The following is a 19,986-nucleotide window of genomic DNA, read 5'->3' on the forward strand; positions in this document are numbered from 1 at the left end:
CATGTCCTCAGCACTCATTACCCCCCCCCCAGTGCCCTGCAAGGGGGGCATGGCACGACCCAGCTCCAGGGCACCACGTCACACCCCTGCCCAGGAGGACGAGGCACCATCTCCCACCCTTGCCCCAGCAAGCCTTGCACCCACAGCCCAGGGTTGAGTTGGGAGGGCTCTGGACTGCAGCTGCCTTCTCCTCCTGCTCATCTTCCTTGCATCCCCTCGAATGTGGGGACACCGCTGCTGGTGGGAGAAGGCACAGCTCTTCCATCAGCGATCCCCACCCTTCGCTGGCTGCACTGTCCTGGGCCAGGGTCCCACGGGAGCACCGGCCATTAGAGCTGGAAGGTATGGGGTGAGCACTGTCCCTGAGGCCACTGCTGTCCCTGTCCCTCACACTTACTTCTTAATGCCAGCTGCATCCTCAGCCACTGGCATCAGCGACTTCTGGAGCTGCTCCTGGATGTTTTTCCAGCACTCCTCCAGCTGCTGCTGGAAAGGCCCCAGCTCCAGGCGGTCCAGCTGTGGAGGGGCACACTCCCTCAGCCAGCACCCCCAACCTGGGACAGCGTGGTCCCTGGGGGTACAGCTGGGAGTGAGGACCCTCAGAGCCATCGATGCTGCCTTAGCCTCCCAAGTCCTCAGGGTGCAGCTTTTGCACTGCGTGGACGAGCTGCCCCTCACCTTGGCATCCAGCTCTTGGCTCAGCTGGCGCTGGACCTGGCTCCAGTCCTGCTCCAGGCCTGTCACCCGGCTGAGCATCTCCTGTGTTGTCTCCGTCAGCTGCTCCATGCAGGTGTCAAACTGGGTGAGACTGACTTTGCCAGCCAGGGCACTTTTGTCGGCTTTCTAGCAAGGGGAACAGGACAGAGGGATGGCAGTTTTGCCACAGAGCACCAGGGGGCTGGAGGCAGTCACAAGCCCTGGTGCTGCAGTGGCTCGCTGGCCCCAGCCAGCCAGGACCACCCCAGCCAGCAAGCGGGAGCTGGGAGTCCATCCCATCCTCACCTGCTCCTGCTCCTGCTCCACCATCTGGCTCTGCACCTGCTCCAGCGTGGCCTTGGTGGTGTCCTGCTGCTCACCCAGCTCCTTCAGCTGCCGCTTGATCTCCTGCATCATGGTCCTGGCAGCAAGACAGGGGCATGGTCAGGCTGAGCCTCCACAGAGCTGCTCAGGAGGTGGCCCTGCTCCTCCAAACTGGGATGCTGCTTCACAGCCCCATGGGGGAGGGATCCCTCTCCCATCCTTTTACCCCAGTTGCTCAGTTGTCTGGTGCCTGCCATCGTCTCTCCTGTCCTCTCCAGCTACCCTCAGCTTTCCCATGGTGTCCTCCAGCTGCCTGATCTGGGAACGGCAGTGGGGGCAGAGTCAGGGCGTGATCCCTTGTGGCATCCCAGCATGGGGGCCCGTGGGCTGCCCAATCCCTGCCCAAGTCCCCCCTGGCATCCCCACAGCCCCCTCAAGCACCGCTGCTGGCTCACCTTCTCCTTCTCCACCTGCATCTCATTGGCCAGGCTCTGCAGGGAGGACATCTGGCCCTGCAGCGAGGACATCTGGCCCCGGAAGTTGGCCAGGACATTGGTGATGCTCTCCTCATCTAGATCCAGGAGGACACATGCTCAGGGTGGGGGTCTCACCGTCATGGTTGGGCTCTGAGCAAGACGAGCCCCCAACCCAGCCTGTCCCCTTCCCAAAGAGACCCCCTGTCAGTGTTCTCAGGGCTCCCACCTCCGTCTGGCAAGGACTGCCTCAGCTTCTCCAGCTCCTGGTGGTCCACCTTGGTGGCTTCCAGCTGGGCCACCTGCTCCTTCAGGGCAGCATAAAGGTGGCCAAGCTGCCCCATCTGGCGGAGAGCCTCCTCTGCCTTTGCGTAGGGGCTGGTGGCACTGCTGGAGCCTGAGGACCCCCTGGGCACGGATGGCTCTTGTGCAGGGGATGCGGTGCTGGCATCCATGTTGCAGGTGGGGATCTCAACCCCCTGGGGTGTCACCCAGAGGGTCTCTGCTGCTTGGTGGCCTGCCTGGGGAAGTTGGGTGCTGGTCGCATCCCTGTCTGTCACCACAGCACCAGGAGTGGCTTCAGCAGGGACTTCTACAGCCCCAGGACAGTGAGGCTCTTGTCCTGCTGCTTCTTCTGGGAACACTGGATGTGTTGGTTGCATCCCGGAGGTGGTGGTCTGGCTGCTGGAGGTACCTGGGGTGATGGTTGGGGTGCCAGGTCCTGCCTGCTTCTGGGAAGAGCAGGGAAGAGAAACGCTGAGCAAAACTCTGCAGAAGCCCTGGCTGGGCAGGGGGCGCTGGGGGCTGCGCTCCCACTCGCTCCCTCTCCCGCAGACAGGATGTCCCAGCACTCAGCACCTGCAGAGCTCGTCCTCCTCCTCCTGCCTTGCCGGGCACCAGACAATCCTCCAGCTCCCCCCAGCGCACCACATCACACAGCTCCTCCCTGGCCGGCAAGAGGCTCAGCCTTTCCTCCAGCCTTTTCTGGGGAAGGAAAGGATCAAGGGCTCAGCCCAGCTTTGCAGCCGGGGCTGGGACACACAGGGACACCGATCCCCCCAGCACTGCTGGGGACCGTGCCCTGACGCGGGGGGACCGGCTGCGTTGGGCCCCTGGGGATGCAGCCGCCTCCCGTCCTGGAGCGGGATCGGGCCGCGCTTGCGCTCGTACCACGGCACTGTCCAACGTCGCCAGGTCCCGCGGCTGGCCGGCAGCGTCCGGGAGGTTCCCCTGGAGCGGGGCAAGGGTAGGAACAGCAGTCAGGGCCCGGGAGCGGGAGTTAAAAGGAGTATCCCAGGACACGAGGCAGAGGGGCGCCCGGCGGGGCTGTCTCACTGCTGCGTGAGGGACATCTTGGCCTCCCCCCCACTCCCAGCTCCCCCGTTGTTCTTTTGCCGGCTGCTCGGTTAAGCAGTGCCTCTCCCTCTCCCGCCAGCCTGACCTGCCGGCAGCAATGCCCCTCTCTGCTCCCCGAGGCAGCGCTGGCTGGCGGAGGGTGGGGTGGCTGCAGGGGAGGGGGCTGAGCTCATCCCCCCCCCCCTCCCCCCCCTCGGGACACCCTTCCTGCTCATCCCTCCTGGTGCCCTTTGTGCTGGGTGACACCCAGGGCTGCAGGACAGGGGCACTGAGTGGGGTGACACGGTGAGGGGCAGGGATGGGGGGTGAGGGCTCAGCTCCCTCCCGGCAGCACTGGTAGCAGCTCACCAAGCCAAGCGCCTCCCGCATCTTCTGGATGTCTTCGGCCATGCGGGACTGCGCTGCCTTTATCCCAGCCACCTCGTCAAGGAGATCCGGGGAGACAACCACGGTCTAGGAGAGAGGGGGTGGGGGTGAGCCCCAGGGCAGGGTCCCTGGGCGCCAGGATCTTTACCCCTGCTGTGGTCTGCTCAGAGCCCAGGGACAGCGCAGAGTCTCGGCTCAGTCCTTCCCCGCTGCTTCCTCCGTGGGTGTCCCAGGGAGGGATGTGCGGAGGGCCCGGAGCAACCACAGAAGGATTCTGTTCCCAGGAATTCCTGGCATATCCGTGCCTTACTCAGGCGACCGGGAAGCTGTACCTTGTTCAGGCTGTGTTCGCCCTCCAGGACAGGTAGGTCTTGCAGGTTCAGGTGCCCGAGGATGGTCCGCAGCAGCCTGTGCAGCGACGAGAACCTCACGTTCTGCTCAGTGATCTCGATGGCGTCGTCCAGCAGCTGCAACATGCTGAGCGGGGCCATGGCTGCTGCCCTGCCGGGGAACAGCGCCGGGCCTGAGGGGCACGGGAGGCACTCTGTCCGGAGGGGACCCGGGAGCGTAGGAGGGACGGGCAGGCGGCACCCTTCTTCCTCCTGTTGTTGTTGTTCTTCCTCCTCCTCCTCCTGTTGCTGCTGCTCCTCTCTCCTGCTACTCCTGCTGCAGCTGCTCCTCCTCCTCCTCCTCTTGCTCCTCACCTTGACCTTCGCACGGAATCCGCAAAGTACCGGGGTAGGCGGCTGTCCGCCCCCAGCCCCGCTCGTTCCGCTCTCAAGGGGCTCCGGGCTCCAGCTCCCGAGCGCACCTTCCCGAGCCGGCTCCCGCCAGCCCCGCCCCTTTGTCTTCTATTGTCCAGCCCCCGCCCCCTCGCTGCCTATTGGCCGAGCCCCCTGCCATGTGCGCTTGTTTACGAGGGCGGGGCCTGGCGGGGCACTCCCGTTCCCAGGCTGTGCCTCGGTGCCCTGGGCCGCCTCCCGCCCGCGAGGTCCGATCGGCTTTCCCGCCTCAGCCCGGGCCGGACGCTGTCCAGCCCTTGCCAGAGAGGGGTCACCTCGAGCGAGCTGCGCAGGGCAGCGCCCAGGCTCACGGGCTTTGACTGTCTCCGGAGGAGGAGACCCCACAGCCGCTCAGCGCAGCCTGGTCCGGGGCTCTGCCGCCTGCGCAGGGGAGAAGAGAAGTCTCTCCTCCTCGTGGGGAGCTGGAACAGCCTGGACCCAAGTCTCTGCCCCTCACCTCTTCTCCTGTCCCTGGGCACCGCTGACAAAATGACTGGCCCCATCCTCCTGACTCCCACCCCTTGTCAGCACCAGCAAGGTGCCACCTCAGCTACCCGCGGCACGCAGCCCGGGCAGAGGAGCCGTGTCTGCACAGAGACGGGTGCTCGGTGCTGACTCCACACAGCCCGCACACTACACACACAATTTACAACCCATCCGTTCCGTTACAGCATTAGAACCCCCGCCCCCCAAGCTCCCCCACCCCGAATTTGCACTGTAGCTTTCAGCAAAGCGTGCTCTTTATCCGTTCTTCAGCCCTTCTCCAAGGCAAGTGAGCAAAGCAAGCCAATGCAGATCAACCTTGTTGGGTTTGTTACTTCTGTAATCTCCTCATATTGCGTAGAGTTAACTACTGTGATACCAGTAACAAGTAGAGATACCTGAATGTTTCCAAGAGTTGGGTTAAAAAGCCTTTTTGTTTGTTTGTTTGTTTTTGTTTTTGTTTCATTTGTTTCAGATTTTAAACAAATAACCTGACTTCTCTGGGGAAAACGTGTCCTGTCTGGAGTGCCCACACTCGCAAGCAGTTCTGCTGTAGTAAAATCAGTGGTGCTGCTGCTGTTTACATTTGGTCCAGATTCATTCCACCATCAGGACTGCGGATGTTTAGCCACAGACGTGAGTAACAGTGGGACAGAGCAGCTAGTGCTTCCACTGCGACAGGATGGAAAGTTTGAATCGGTGGAAGAGCAGTGAAGTAGTCAGAGAGTAGCATGAGATCAGGGCATGCAGTCTTTTAATTTCAGTGACAAGGTGGACAGCCCCATCTGAACCTGTGTGACCTGTCCTAGGGACCCTGCTCTGGCAGGGGGGTTGGACCCGATGGGCTCTTGAGGTCCCTTCCGATCCCTACGATTCTGTGATATCTTAATTTTGTCTCCCACTGTGCTAAGCTCTGTCAGCCCAGGGTGATGTGGTTTTCCAAGGCCTTAGTTCCCAGGGCAGCAATAAATGTTTCTTCCCCTGGCATTTTATCTCACATAGTTTCTAACTGAACCAGAGTCCCTTTAGCCACAGTAGAATAAATGCTGAAGGGGGGTAAGCTTCCTTGCACTGGCTGTGTTAGTTTATGTGTAATAGGAGCCAGCAGTTGCCATTTATTGTGCTCATTTTACTCTCCTTGGACAACAAGATGTTGAACAGAGACAAAACCTATTATGCAAGTACTTTGTAATGCCCACTGCTTCATTATGTGTGTCATTCATGGTATCCTGAGCTCACCCCTGCTGCTTTATTTGCCCCCCCTCCTTGTAGAAGAATGGGCAGAGACTCATTGTACTGAGGACATGAAGCAGTCAACCCAGCAGAAGTGAAGCCATTTATAGACAGAAAGGTGGACTGGGAGTAAGAGAGGTGAGGACAGCAACAAGGAGTTCAGGCTACAGCTGACTGTAATTCTTGCTTAATGGTTGGAGTCAGCATCTTCCATGCAAGATCCCTTCTGGTGCTTGTGCTCTCTGTAGGTGATAAAACCTTTCCAAACAGTCCTAGACACATCCTAAATGAGCTGTGATTGGGATGGTTCCAGAGATCTACTACAGGGAGTTCCACATCCCAGCTGTTTGTGTTCAAAAACCTCAGAGAAGAGAAAGCATCTTCTATGGCACTGAACAAATTTTGAGAAACTCAATTGTTTCTCAAAAATTCTGTGGGTTTTCCTCATTTCAGGGTGGATAAATAGGCCCAGCCAGCCTAACAAAAGCACAGTGATTTGTGTATTCAGGGAATAGGTACCTCAAACCAAAGTAAGGATTTTCATGGTTTTATTTCAGCCTTTGGGGATCAATTTCCCCAACTCTGCATACAGATGATGACCACACCATGATGTGTTTTTAACTTACCTATCACTTATTTGAGATGTAGCAGCCACTCAGTTGGGAGGGAACCAGGAAGGGGGGGGGGAAGAGATGGGAGGGAGTTAGAGAACAGGGTGTAGAAACAGTCTGTTAGACACTAGCCAAATACAATTGTATTTTAGGAAGAGAAACAAGTATTAGGAAACATCCTGATGTATGTTTTAACATATGTTCCCAGAGAATATGATTTGAAGTCCACGTCTGTTGTTCCTTTTGCTGTGAAAGAATGATCACAAAGCTAAAGCAAGAGAACATTACATTAGCAAGTGAGAAAACACACATTGCATGAGTAACGAGCACACTGACTCCTGGGGGTTCAGTACCTGCTCAAGACCCCAGCTGTAGTCACAGTCAGGTTTACACAGGCTCAAAATACCCATTTGTCTGGCTCTGGAAACTGAGGCTGAACTCTGGCAGCAGTTAGCAGAGATTAGGTTTTTTCCTATTTTTTTCGTACTACCTGCCACTGTTGCTCAAGCAACACCACTGTTCACCTCTCCAGGAACTCTTTAGAGAGCTCATTTCCCAAAACCTTTATCAGCCCAACTCACTTGGAGAACTTTAAGTGGAAAAGGCAATTTGTAACCTGTTTTGTGGGTGCCAGTGTTGTGCCCAATCTGTAAATTAGTCAGCTGAGGCAGCTCACCTAGGATGCAGCCTTCCTGGCACGTTGCTCAGGGGAGGAGAAAGCTTGGGATGGCATTTGACAGACCAGAAGATAGCACAGCCTATGCAGCTGTCCTCCTTTTCTCTCTTCCCCAGCTCTCTTATAACATGGTGAGTTATGCAGTAAAATACCTGTTTGCAGCATCTTTATTTCTACCTTCCATACTGCTTGCTTCAACTGTGAGCACAGAATAAAATACTTTAGAGTTAGGGTTTACCATGTCTATTTATTGAATTAGAAGTAATACATTCACTTTACAGCTGAAAAACAATCAACAGACAACTTCCACACCAGTTACAGGCATGATCATAAAACAGATTGCATAAAATCTATGCCTATCAGCCCTGACAAGCATATCTATATATGATAGCATAGTATACATACTGAAGTATGTGGCTGATTATCAGTACAATCAATGGTGTTATAATTATGGAAGCATTTATTTTTCTAACTGTAGTATTTTACTGACGTGTTTAATTGAAGAGAAGGTTAAATTTCAACATTTATTTACTTGTATGTTAATATGAAAATCATTCCACATCCTCATGACTTGAGTACCTGAATTAGTTCTGTTTCTAGACTAGGGAAGTTGGGTTCTTTAAACTATTAAAAAGAGAAGTATAATTAACCCCCCTGCCTGTATCTACATGCTGTTTTAAACCAGTACAGCTTTGATAGTTACTGGCTGAGTAAAAACACTTCAGTTGCGTTGAAGAGGCTTCTGAACCATTATTTATCATGCTGTAACTGGTATTTTTTCCTCATCTTCTACCCCCCAGCATTTTGACGTAGCCAAGATACCTGAAGCTAACCAAAGGAACCATTCTCAGAAGCGTGGGGATTCAGTGAGGTTTTTCTCATTTCATGCCCAATTAACAGAAGCTCATTCCCTCATTTCTCATCATTCCTAGCACAGAAGAGAACAAACAAAAACGTGCATCAGGAATACAGCAGCAGGCTTGAGTCACTGCCTGGGGGAGTCCACACCACCTTCTGTGGTACATACTGTTGCTCACACACCAGCACCGTGGTTGAGGAATCCCACCTTGTCCAACGTGGCAGAATCAAAGCTGCTCTTTATTCCTCCAGACTGTGGCTAAAGCAGGCTCTAGACTTAAAGGTTAATGCTGACACCCTCAGAAGCAAGTGGTATGTCCTGCTCTGCCAGGAGGGGTTGGACTAGATGATCCTTTGAGGTCCCTTCCAACCCCTAACAGTCTGTGATACAAAACATGGACTTTCTCTACTGCACGAACCACCAGAGCACTTTTCCCCACAGCACAAGGGCACAGAGCACTCACTCCCTCAGCACTCAACTGAGTGGATCTGCAGCCCTGCACGACAGCCAAGCAGCTAAGGGACAGGATTTCTCAGAGGAAACCACTCTTGTCCCTTCACTGCTGAAAAGAAATGGAAGTGAAGGAAAAAAGAAAGAGTTTTGCATTCATTGTTGGCTCCTAGTGGGACACATCCTCCTCCTGCACCTCTTGAAGTGTTTTGCTTAGCTCTGTCATGTGCTGACTGTGCTTTGGAAAGCTGAGGCACTCAAGATAATACAACTGCTCCAAAGACAGCCGTGGCACTTTTAGGTGCACCACAAAGTACATACCATATTCTGGCCAAAGAAATGGAAGCATCTTTTCAGAGTTATGTTATCCTTGACTAAGTGCTAAGAGTTTAAAACCAAGTGAAAACAGAGACTCCAAGCCTGAACTCCTGCAAGTCTCTCTCTAAAGCACTGTGGCTAACACGAAAAGAGGTTCCCTTGACCCTCCTAACAACTCCCTTCTAAGGTGCCAGCAGCAGCTTTGTGGTTTATTTCACCAAGTCCCATAAGACAGAGCTTTGCAAATCAAAGTCCAGGAAGTCTCTCCTCTGGACCTGCCTGTTCTTCATGGGCTACCCCAAAATATAAGAGCTAGCCCAGGAAGTCCAGAGGCACCAACAAGATAAAAGGCCCAATAACTATGAGATCCAAATACCTTGTTTGCCTGCTGATTGTTTTAAAGTTGTGAGAGAAATACTGTAAGTACAGATTCCTCTGTATGGGGTGAGGACTTCTGAAGACATACTGCAACCCAAAGCAAAGAACACCAGGAGAATTAAAAATCCATTCCAGTGGGAATGGAAGTGTATTCTCCTTTGTGCTAATTCCCTGTATGTTTCAAAAGAGTCACCGACGATCTCTCGAGGTCCCTTCCAACCCCTACACATCTGTGATTCTGTGATCTGCCAGGAGGCTTCATGCAGAGAGGAAGCAGCCTTTTCTGTATCCTGTGCACAGTGCCTTGAGACTCCTCAAATCAGAGTCATAAGAACATGTAGGAAATCCAGTTTCCACCACCTGAACAACTGAAAATACACCAGCAGAGAATATCCTGCCTCACGAGAAGGAAACACTTCATGACAGCAGACCTGCTTTAAATGAACAGCACATTCGTGCTCCTTCTGCAAGCCAGAAACACGTTCCCTGAATTTCCTCAGCACACACAAAACCCCACTGAAGAGTCTTCATCACAAAGAGGTTCTGGGTCAGAAGATGAACGCTTCATCCCATGAACTGTACTATTACAGGGCACAGGCTACTGCTCTGCAGGATGTCTTCCTGAAGACTCTCTGGCATATTCCCAGTCTGAGTCAGTCATTTCCCAGTGATTCCAACACCATTTCTTATCCATCAACGATAAGTTCCTGCCTCTCCATTCTGATGAGATTGGTCATATTGGCTTTTATAACTTAGTGTCCTAAGCCCTGAACTGGCTGATTTTAATAGCCCATCCTGTACCATCTCACTGAGTCGTACACTGAGAATGTGCATTACAAATCCTGGCTCTGGACAACAGTCTGCCTATAGAATAAAAGGCAACACTGAGACCTGCCTCGAAACCTGCAACCTGAATTTGCCAACCAACTCTTCCTGTTTCTTTTTCAGAGGGGCCACTGCTACCCAAGAAACACAATCAGACCTGAAAATGAATTCTAGAGATCCTCTACAGCAAACCACAGAATCCACAAAATGGTTCATATCCTAACTTCGCTTTTAGGAGGACAACCAAGGCCTTTGCAAAACCTTTCACTGTAGTTTTTACTATCATCATTTTCCTAAATCACTATCCAGAGGCTGTAGCAATTCAGACCAAAGAATCAGCAGATTCCCTAAACTGCTTAAAAAAAGCTACTAATTTTCATCTCTAACGAGCCATCTTCAAGACTTCTTAGACTGATACACAAAGAGTTGCTGCAGGACTGATTGATTATCTACATGGAAGTACTTAGATGAACTACATTAAGGTGCAGGACCTTAGTGTTTTACCTGGCAGAGAGAGAGAACAGTGCCACTGGAAAACAACCAGAAGGCAGGGTACAAGGCTTCAGTAAACTGGGTTTTGAATTTATAGATCAAGTTATGCTTCTCTCCAACAGCCATGAAAATCACAAACCCTCCCTCGCAGTGGAGCAGCACACCGATCTTGGTGGCCTTCACATTGGGTAAGCACTTTTCAACATCGTTATGCCAGGAGGATATTTTGGAATTGAACCACTCGATACACCACGAGCTGCTGTTCCGCCCCAGGCGGCTCTCCGGCCCGCGCCGCTCCATGCTGCCGTAGCAGATGCCAATGCCACAGAAGTTGTTCTGCTGCAGTTCCACTTCCCAGTAGTGGATGCCTCTCTTGAAGCACTGGAACCCCAGCACTTGGTAACAATCGGCGAAGCGCTGAGGGTGGTGGTGGTAACTCTGGGGGATGTCTGAGACAGACATCCTTGTATATCCATCAGACAGAATCACTTTGTTATGAGCAGTGTTGTAATCCAGCACGATGGTAGCAGCATCTGCAACGACAGGAATTGTTTGAAGGCACTGATGAGCAAAGCACTTACATTTATACCGTCATGTCTAGGCACTTGCTCCTATGTGTGTGTATCTCCCTGCTCTGCTCTCCTCCACCAGGCCTGCAGGTCTTAGGGCCACAGTGAGAGCTGCTGGGTTTGTTACACAGCAGACAAATGGAGGGCAAGTTTCCTTCCTGCATCCCCATGGGGACTCCTTCACCACCCAAATATACACCAGCAGAAGAAGGGGATGGCTGATCTGGCAGTGAAAGGTATTCCATGTTGTATACTACCTGGTACAGCAGCTTAAGTGAATCATCATGGGCTCCCATGGGCCTGCATTTCATCTCAAAGAAAAATCCAGTGTGTTACATCGTGTTTCCCCTATGCAGTCAGTTTGGGGGAAAGCAAAGCCCTTCCTGAGAAAACTTCATTTACCTCCATAAAGATACATGAACACCAAAAATAAATTTGATGCATCTGGTGAAAGAACCACTGAAAAACCTCCAGCTCCTTTTCCTCCAAAGATTCCCTTCATTTGTAGCATCTACTTGATAACCCACTAAGGTAACTAAACCCCCTCAAAAGCAATTTTGTCAGGTAACTACGGAGGGCACAGAACACCAGCACAGAAAGTTCATCTTTCAAGTAGTGAAACGTCTGGGGGCTGTCTTACACTGCAAAAGCTCTTCTCTGGATTTCTTCAGAAAGCTGTCAATCAGCTCTTTAGTTGCAGCGGCAGTGCCAGGATTTACTGTTCCTGTCAACAAAGGAAAAGGGTTAATCCTGCTGGGAAGAAACCCTGTGCATACGGTGAGACACCCTCAGGTTGGGTGAACCTCCAGCCATCAGCTGGTTTAGCCTCCTGCCCCAAGCAGGGTTAACGTCAGTAATACTCAGGTAGATCACAGTCTTTTCAAGGTCTGAAAATCCTGTTGTCCCTGGGAAACCCTTTGCAGTGCTCAACTGCTCTCACAGTGACTAGCAAGAGTCTTTTCAGAGCAAGACTTGACCTTTGCTTAATACACCAACATTAGTGACCATCTACTTAGCATTTTTCAGAGCAGACAATAAAAATTAGAATAAGTATGTTGAAAGTTTGGACACTCACCAGCTTTAGCAGGTTTCTTTTTCTCTTCTGTAGGGGAGGGAAAAAAAAAAAAAAAAAAAAAAAAAGAGTGAACTGTGAGTTCTCCTGAGCCTGCAAAGCCCCTGTTAGACTATGTCAGCTGTAACACTGGCACCGCAGCAGTAGGTAAAGCTGGCAGTCCAGCATGTTGAAGCCATGTACAAATACGTCCACACCAGAAAGCCACAAAGGGAGAACAACATGTTAATTGCTTCCTATTTCACAGGGGCATAAGCCTGGAAGGAGCTTCATCTCTGCTTAGGATGCAGCATGTTAGGGCAAGCAGTAAGCAGCCCTGTTCCCATGAGGCACGCAGACTACTCCTTTCCTTTGTATGACAGATCTTTTAGAGCAGCAACAGGAGCTACAGGTTCATTCAGCTCCAGCAATCCACACCAGACCCCTCCGAGTGCTTCCCACCCAGGACTTGTGAACAGGAAGGACCATGTGTCAAGAGCTCAGTGGAAGTAACAGAGGTAGTTTCTTAACACTTGGATTTATTTCAAAAAAAGAAAGAATATGAACATCTCACAAACAGGCTGGAGTGACACATTAATGGCAACGGCCTCAAGTTGGAGCACAGGAAGTTCCCCACCAATCTGGGGAAGAACTTCTTCCTGGTGAGGGTGAGGGAGCCCTGGGACAGGCTGCCCAGTGGGGTGTGGAGTCTCCTCTGGGGATATTCAAGACTCATCTGGACACCAACCTATGTGACCTGTCCTAGGGACCCTGCTTTGGCAGGGGGGTTGGACCTGATGATCTCTTGAGGTCCCTTCCAACCCCTACAATTCTGTGAGTCTGTGATTGATACAAGTATCGGGACAAAGCAACACTGAAAGGCCCCAGTATAACCTGCCACAAGGACTGTCTCCATCACTCCAGCCTGAGCAAAATGTTTGAGTTAAAGATGCTATTAAACTCCACTTACTGGTGGCATCTCCCTCCGCCTGCGAAGGGCCTGGACTCTGGTGAGAGGTTTTCTCTTTGTGGGGGAAGGAAAAAGGAAAAAAAAAACAGAACATGAACAAAACCAGAAGATGAACAGCTCATAACCAGGATTCAGGACATTGAAAGCCACCGAGAAATGTGGATTAGTGCAAATGAAAACACCCTGCAAGAACCAGAGAGGTCTGGTTTGCTTTGCAGCCTGCCCCAGCACCACTACGGGTGCACGCCGAGGCTAGCGCACCATCACACCTCACCAGGCACTCAAGAGCCCAAAGCAGCCTCCCCTTCCCACACCAAAGTGCTCACTACAGGGAATCACTGCACCACTGCTTAAGCAAACGCTGGGTAAACACTTCCATTCTTATTTAATGGTAAAACCACAGAAGAGGATGATGTTCTTTAGTACTTACGTAGTCCTGGAGTCTTTTTTCCAGCAGGTTTGTTTGGAGCAGCTACTGGAGGGGGCTTAGTTTTCACAGGAGCTGGCTTTGCTGCAATGGCAATAGTTGACATTATGGTGTTATTGCCAGGACAGTAACACATTTGTAAGGACATTTTTCAATCTTGTTTTTCAGTTGTGTGACCAGAGCTCAAGCGACACGTGGCAGAGAAGCTACCCACACCTCAGGCCAAGCAGTACTTTTGCTCCAGCCCATAAGTAGGTGTTGTTCTACAGCACTTACACCAGCACCTTTACAGCTGGGTAACCTCCAAAATGTTTTCTGTTCCCTCAAATCCACATCCTAACTGCATTCAACCCTGCTACATAATAAAAACATATATTACTGCGAGGAATAAAGGCTGAGCTGTGCCAAGAAGGGCACAGTGCCATGGTACTCATCAGCTTATCTAAGTATAAACACAAGTGAAGAGACACAGGCATGCTTTTTATCCTAGTTTACCCCTGGCTGTAGCATTTTTGTGTGGATATGGAGGACTGCAGAATTTGGAAGACACAGTTTGTATTTGCCAACTGTATTTGCTGCACTGTTTTTTAAAAACGTATTTGGAGCTCAAAGCCAAGGCAGAAAGGGTCCCTTCTCCCCATGATACAGTACCTTCCCCTCTTTTCTACTTACATGGAGTCCCTGAAAGTTTCACACTCTCTTTAAGGTTAATGACAGACTGGCAAGTGGACTGTAACAAGTTTTGGTCCATTTCAATTGGTGGAACAAAAGCGTCTTTTGTTGATGTTCGTTGCAGTGCTACTGCTCTCTGAAACGACAAACACAAGCCCTCAAGCAGACCACCCTGTGTGGCAGACACAGGCCACCAAAACCCAGTTCCTTTGAATGTTGTGGGGTTTGTGCATTCATCTCAGAGCCAAAGGAGCAAAGGCTCCAGGCAGGCACGACCCATGGCAAAGGCTCAGCAGCCACCCATATGCATTACTTCACCAGTGTCTGAAGCAGAGAGAAAGATCTGCTAGACAGAACCACAGCACAGAGCTGCAGCACCTCATGGAGAGGTATCCTCTCGTCCATTGGCCCCTTTGCTCATGGCAGAAGCTGATTTGGGGGGAGTTACCAGGCACCTCTTCATTTCAGTACCCTTTCATTGATATTTGCAGACTTGTCAGCACATCCTTTTACAGCAGGTTCCTGCACACAGCTGCATTATCATCTGATTGAAATTTTCTGGAGAGTGGAACTACTGCAGCAGGTTTTTGGGAGTCTAAGCCAGGAAGAATTGCATTCACATGCAAAGGTCACATTACCTTCAAAAACAGGACGTCGTCACCTTCAGTCAGCGTCATCTCAACCTGATCCCTGAGAGACTGAATTTCACTCTTCTTACTTCCCAGAATACCGTAAATGTAATCATACTTATTGGAAACTCTCTTTTCTTCATCAGCAACTATTTTTAAGGCCTGAATTTCTTTTTCTTCAATTAAAGCTTTAATTTCTGAAAACTCACTTCTCAGCAGATCTGCCATTCTGGAAGCTGTCTCCTGGATCAGACAAGAACAGACAGACACTGACGTTAAAAGAACAGTTTGCAGACCAAGGACTGCTTACTACTACTACAAGAAAAACTCAAGCCTTTGAGGGACACATGGGCTTCAATTACATGAACTGGGCAATAGAAAAAGCTATGTATTTACATGTTGTTTGGAAAGAAAACCCACTGACTGCCAAGAAATCAGACCAGTTGTCAGTCTCCAGACAGTGGCCAGGACAGCTGTGCCATCCAGTGGCTACTGACAGTGGGACAAGCAAGCAAGCATGGATACTGCACACCTGCTTACACAGCTGTAGCTGTGGCAGTAATTCCTGATCCTCAAAGATGTTCCACAGGAGTGCAGAAGTGCTGCCCCAGCAGCCTTTCAGGTTCTTGGTCTCTACCACTTGTTTCAGGAAGGATGAGCAAGGTAGATGGACCTGATGCAGCCGTCGGCACAAATCATCAGCTAAGAGCCAGGATTAGTTGTAATTTATGGGGAAGAGACATCCCAACTTCTCGTGCTCACAGCTCACTGATGCTTTAGCTTGGGCTGCACAGCTACGTACTTCCTGGTGCCACAGGAAAGGATGGGTTTGAGCCCTGTTATAGGTCGGGTGTGTCGGCACATGGGGGGTATAAAGCCCTTGCGCTGTGGTTGGGTTACTCCCATCTCCCATGGAGCTGCCCAGCTCTGCCAAAACAACCCTTTTATGTTCCTTCCCAATAACGTCTTCTCCTGGCAATGCAATCTCAGTCCTACTGCCATTGTCACTGAGGTACAGCGTGACAGTGGCCAGCACAGGACAAGCAACCCAACAGCATTTTGAACAGTTACCCACTTACAGCAGCTTGGCTTTGGTTTGTTTTCACAGTGATCATCATTCGAGCAGCTTTCTCACTCTGCATATGCAGCTCCGTCAGTTTCTTCTTCAGTGCTGACTGCAAGAGAAGAGATCAAGAAGCATTTCAGAGAAGGCACCAGTAAGCACACCCCAGATGAGAGTGGGAGTTGTATTCACAGAAGGTTTCAGATAAGCCCTGTATGCATTGAGTACTATCGATCTAAAACCTACTGCTGCTTAAACTGTACGGGATGTAGAAGTTCTCTCCTGTACGTGTGGCTTGGGGAGTCAGCACCCTCCCCACCTACCTCTCCGTGCAAGACACTGCTGACTCACTCATTGATAAGGACTGGGTGCTTTCATCAGTGAAGCAATTCCCAGTGCTAAAATAAACTTTACGCTAGCTCTCAGGTTGGACTTTAGCACTAGGTTAATGCTACTGTTCATCCCTCTCATTTTAACAGATAATTTTACTGCTCAGCTGTGAATTACCTATTGCTTTAGTTCCAGATGCTGCCGAGATAAATCAGGGCGGACTGCACAGGGTAAACAGTACACATCCTCACCAAACAGCTGACATTTGGACACATGAACTTTTCAAGCATTCTTTGCTTATCTACCCTCTGACTTCCAGCTGCACTGTCAGAACAAAGGCCAGGTTTCCTTCCCTTCCACTCTGTGGTGAACCTCCTCCCTGCTTTCCTCTACATGCTAGAGATACTTGCATGATTGTTTGCTTAGAACATAGAGTGATGTCTGCCTACTGTCCCTCGGCCAGCCAGTGGTAAGGCACGCAGCAAGCCCTGTGAGAGCAGCTGAGGAGGGCCGGTGTTGGGTGCGACACTGCAGAGGCAGGAGGCCTCACTGGTCAGCCCAGCTCAAGACAGGAACTGGTAATCAACCTTGTGAGCGCATTCCCAGACCCTCAGAGCACCATCTTGCAGAGAGGATGAAATCACAAGGAACGGAAGACGTGCTCCAGCGCGCTGTGGAGGGCAGATGAGAGTCTGCCAAGGCCCAGCGGTCCAGGTCTTGCTCCAGCCTCCCACTGACACTTCGCAGCACCCAACACCAGCCCCCAGAGACCCACTGGGCCCCAGGGGAGCAAAGAGGAGCTCTGGGGTGCCCCTTGGAGCATGCCCCAGCCCCGGCACAGCCGGCCACTCACCTCGGAATTGGCTCTGGCCTGCTCCAGCGGGTTGATGTGACACAGCTTGTGCCCGAGGAGGCAGAGGGAGCAGATGCAGCTGCCGTGATGGCAGCAGAAGAACTCGAAGAGCTTGTTGTGCTGCGGACACTTCCGCTGCTGCAGGTCGCGCAGGGGCGGGCAGAGCTGGTGGTCGCGGAACGCGGGGCTGTCCTGGTGCGGCCGCAGGTGCTCGAGGCAGAAGGACGCGGTGCAGGTCAGGCAGGTCTGCGCGGCGGGCGCCTGCTGGCAGCTGTCGCAGTAGATGGGGGGCTCCTCCGCCCGGCACCCCGCCGCCGCGTCCTCCTCCTCCTCTTCCCCCCGTGTCTCCACATCCTCGGCCCCGGTGCGACCCTGGAGCTGCTCCACCACCCGGCACAGCACCGTGTTCTTCTGCAGCTGCGGGCGGAGCGGGTAGGTAGCCCGGCACTGCGGGCAGCTGAAGTTCCTCGACAGCCCGGCCCAGGAGAGCTCCAGGCAGGAGGCGCAGAAGTTGTGCCCGCAGGGCACCGTCACGGGGCTGCTGAAGAGGCAGAGGCAGATGGAGCAGGTCAGTTCATCCTCCAGCGCCGCCAGGCCCGACTCCGACCGAGCCATCGCTGCCATCGCCCCCGCTGCCACTGCCCCGAAACGAGAAACGAAACTTGGGGTGGGTTTTTCCGGGAACGTATGCGCCCTGTCCCCGCCCCGGAGGGAGGGGCAGCAGCCCTGGGACCTGGCGACGCCCCGGGCTCCGCCAGCCCACAGCGCTTCTCGCCCCGGGATGGGACGGGACAGGCAGCCCTGGGGCCGCTCCCGGTTTCGTTCCGCCTTCCATAGAGACGTGTGTGGGTGCCACGACTCGGGAGCGGTCCCGCTGTGGGTCCCGAGGCGGGAGAGGCTGATGCAGCGTCCCCCTCCTTGCCCGGGACGTCTCGGGTTTGGTTTCTAGACCGAAGTGAACGGTTTCAGATGCGAACGTCCGCCTAGAGCGGCCGGGAGCGCTGCCTCCTGGCCGCCCTGCTCCGTCCCAGGCCGGGCAGCCCCAGAACTCCGGCCGCTGCTCCTCGCCAGCCTGTGCTCGGCCCGAGGGAAGGCGGCGAGCCCGGAGCCCGATGCGCACAGGACCCACCGGCCCCGGCTCTTGCTTTTCCCCGATCTGCGGCTGACCCGGCTGTTGGAGATGCAGAATTTAAGCAGAACCTGGTGCTCTGCAGGGGGGGAGGGAGCCTGCTCTCAATCGCGTTGCTGGTGGCCAAAGGGCGGCCCAGCGTGGAGAGCTGTGGCTGTGCCTTTTCGTGTCCTTAAAGAGGCAGCTGAGGGGCTTCAGAATTTATATTAGCCCTCACGGACTTCTAAAAACGTTCAGGAGCCACATAAAGCACTCCAGCCACAGTGGTTCTCTCTTAGGGTTAGTGTTTTGAAAAGAATTCTTAGCCAGTTATTTTGGGAGACTAATAAATCTGAACGGTCATTATAAGCTTATATTATGCAGGTACCACTGACTTCTACCTACATCAGCGATCTGTTCCAGGCTCCTGATACTCCTTCAGGATCAAGTAAGAGGAGGTCGTGTGTCACTGATCACTGGTCCAGTCCTGGCTCTGATTCACTGCTAGCAATGGTGCAGAAAGGACTAAAGGAAGCATTAGGAGCTGCTGTGGGCTTGACAGAGAGAAGCAAAAGTTCAGGGATCACAAGAGTTTCTAGATGGGCACAGCTCCACTCACCTGTAGTTAAGGACTTCATAACCACAAGCACCTCAAGTACTCTGAGGTGATAGATGATGGTGACTGCAGAGGAGCATTCCTACCCAGCCATGCAGTGTGTGCGACCAAAGAGCAGCTGTTAACATTGACATTTCTTTCCTACAGGTGAACGAAGCACTCCTTCCTGGGCTTATCTGCACTAAACCACTGCCATCATGCTCAGCACATCCACTGTTTTCTGCAGCACTCACCTGATGTCTACTGATGCAAAGGGTAAAGGGTAAATATACACCCTCACAATTGTAGGTTTTGCCTCTGGAGCAGCGCAACAGGATGTTTAGGGCTCAGATCAGCAATTTAAGTTCTCCATTGTCAAAAGAGGACCTGAAAATCTATTTTGAGTAAGCCCAACCGCTCCTGCTGTCTTAAAACAAATAATGTTTAACATTGAAAATTACTGAAGAATTTTACCACCTAAGTAGCTACTGAAGTTACTACTCTGCTTCCTTGCAACTACTTGAGGACTTCTTCATGTAGTTCTGAACTAAATCTGACCCTTTGCCCAGATATTGTAGATTCAAAGTGCCACTCAAGCTCTGAGCAGAAAGCTAGCAGCACAGCAGAACACAGTGTTCCTCCTGCACACATGGGTGTTTATCAAAATGAGTGTTCTCATCCTCTTGACTTTTTTGGATTTAATATTCAGAGTGGTTTAAGTAGGTACAATTTTCCTATCAAAATTATAGCTAACCCCGAATTCCTAAAAGCCAGCACCAACTCAGTGTCTTTTTTGCAAAGCTTGGAGTCACAGCAGCAAACCTTTGTGTCTGTAAGATGTGTTGAGCAGCTTGTGGCTGCCAGTCTGTAGCTGCAGGTGCTCATTGTGTCTGCAGGCCCACAGCCCGTGGCTGCAGCTTGCTAGGTCAGACCCATCCTCACACTTGGAGGCACCAGATGAGAATTTGTTAAAAAACTGTAGCAGATTTTTTTAAACAAGCCTGTAATACTAAATTGCAAAGAGGAGAGTGGCAAGGAGCCCCAGTGCCTGACAGCTGGACTGCCCCAGCAAAGGGGCAAGAGACCCCAAAACTAGGGACAGCAGGTAAGTGCTGCAGTTTGTTCGGAGTATCTGCAGCTCCCTCCAGGAGTCCTGTACCCTCTGTCCTGTCCTGCTTGTCTCACCCATCTCATGCCTGTGTGGGTGGCTGCCAAGGTGTGTGGGTGTGCCAGGAAGGGCAGCCAGCCAGCTCTCAGGTACTTGATTTCATTTACACTGCACATTGAAGCAGTGGTTTCACCCAAACTTGGGAACAATGGGTAAATAAAACCCATGACTTCATCTTCGAAACATCCTCTCTCTGGGGTGTATGAGTTTTCAACCACCATCCCTTCAT

At 52.0% G+C, this 19,986-nt stretch overlaps 1 protein-coding gene across 1 annotated transcript; it reads right to left on the minus strand.

The window, feature by feature from the left end:
- Positions 1-1,362: 1,362 nt before the first annotated feature.
- LOC311199617 (E3 ubiquitin/ISG15 ligase TRIM25-like) lies at positions 1,363-17,510 on the minus strand (the record flags this gene model as incomplete). Its single annotated transcript, XM_084273738.1, has 15 exons — positions 1,363-1,407; positions 1,476-1,591; positions 1,723-1,801; positions 2,352-2,477; positions 2,664-2,723; positions 3,198-3,302; positions 3,548-3,716; positions 3,920-4,095; positions 10,335-10,855; positions 11,532-11,615; positions 13,343-13,423; positions 14,012-14,147; positions 14,650-14,883; positions 15,720-15,815; positions 16,887-17,510. 15 exons carry the CDS (start codon positions 17,508-17,510, stop codon positions 1,363-1,365), a joined length of 2,652 nt encoding a protein of 883 aa, XP_084129864.1.
- Between the last annotated feature and the right edge of the window lie 2,476 nt (positions 17,511-19,986).

The sequence above is a fragment of the Gallinula chloropus genome (assembly GCF_964237585.1).
Source record: "Gallinula chloropus genome assembly, chromosome: 20".
NCBI lineage: Eukaryota > Metazoa > Chordata > Aves > Gruiformes > Rallidae > Gallinula > Gallinula chloropus.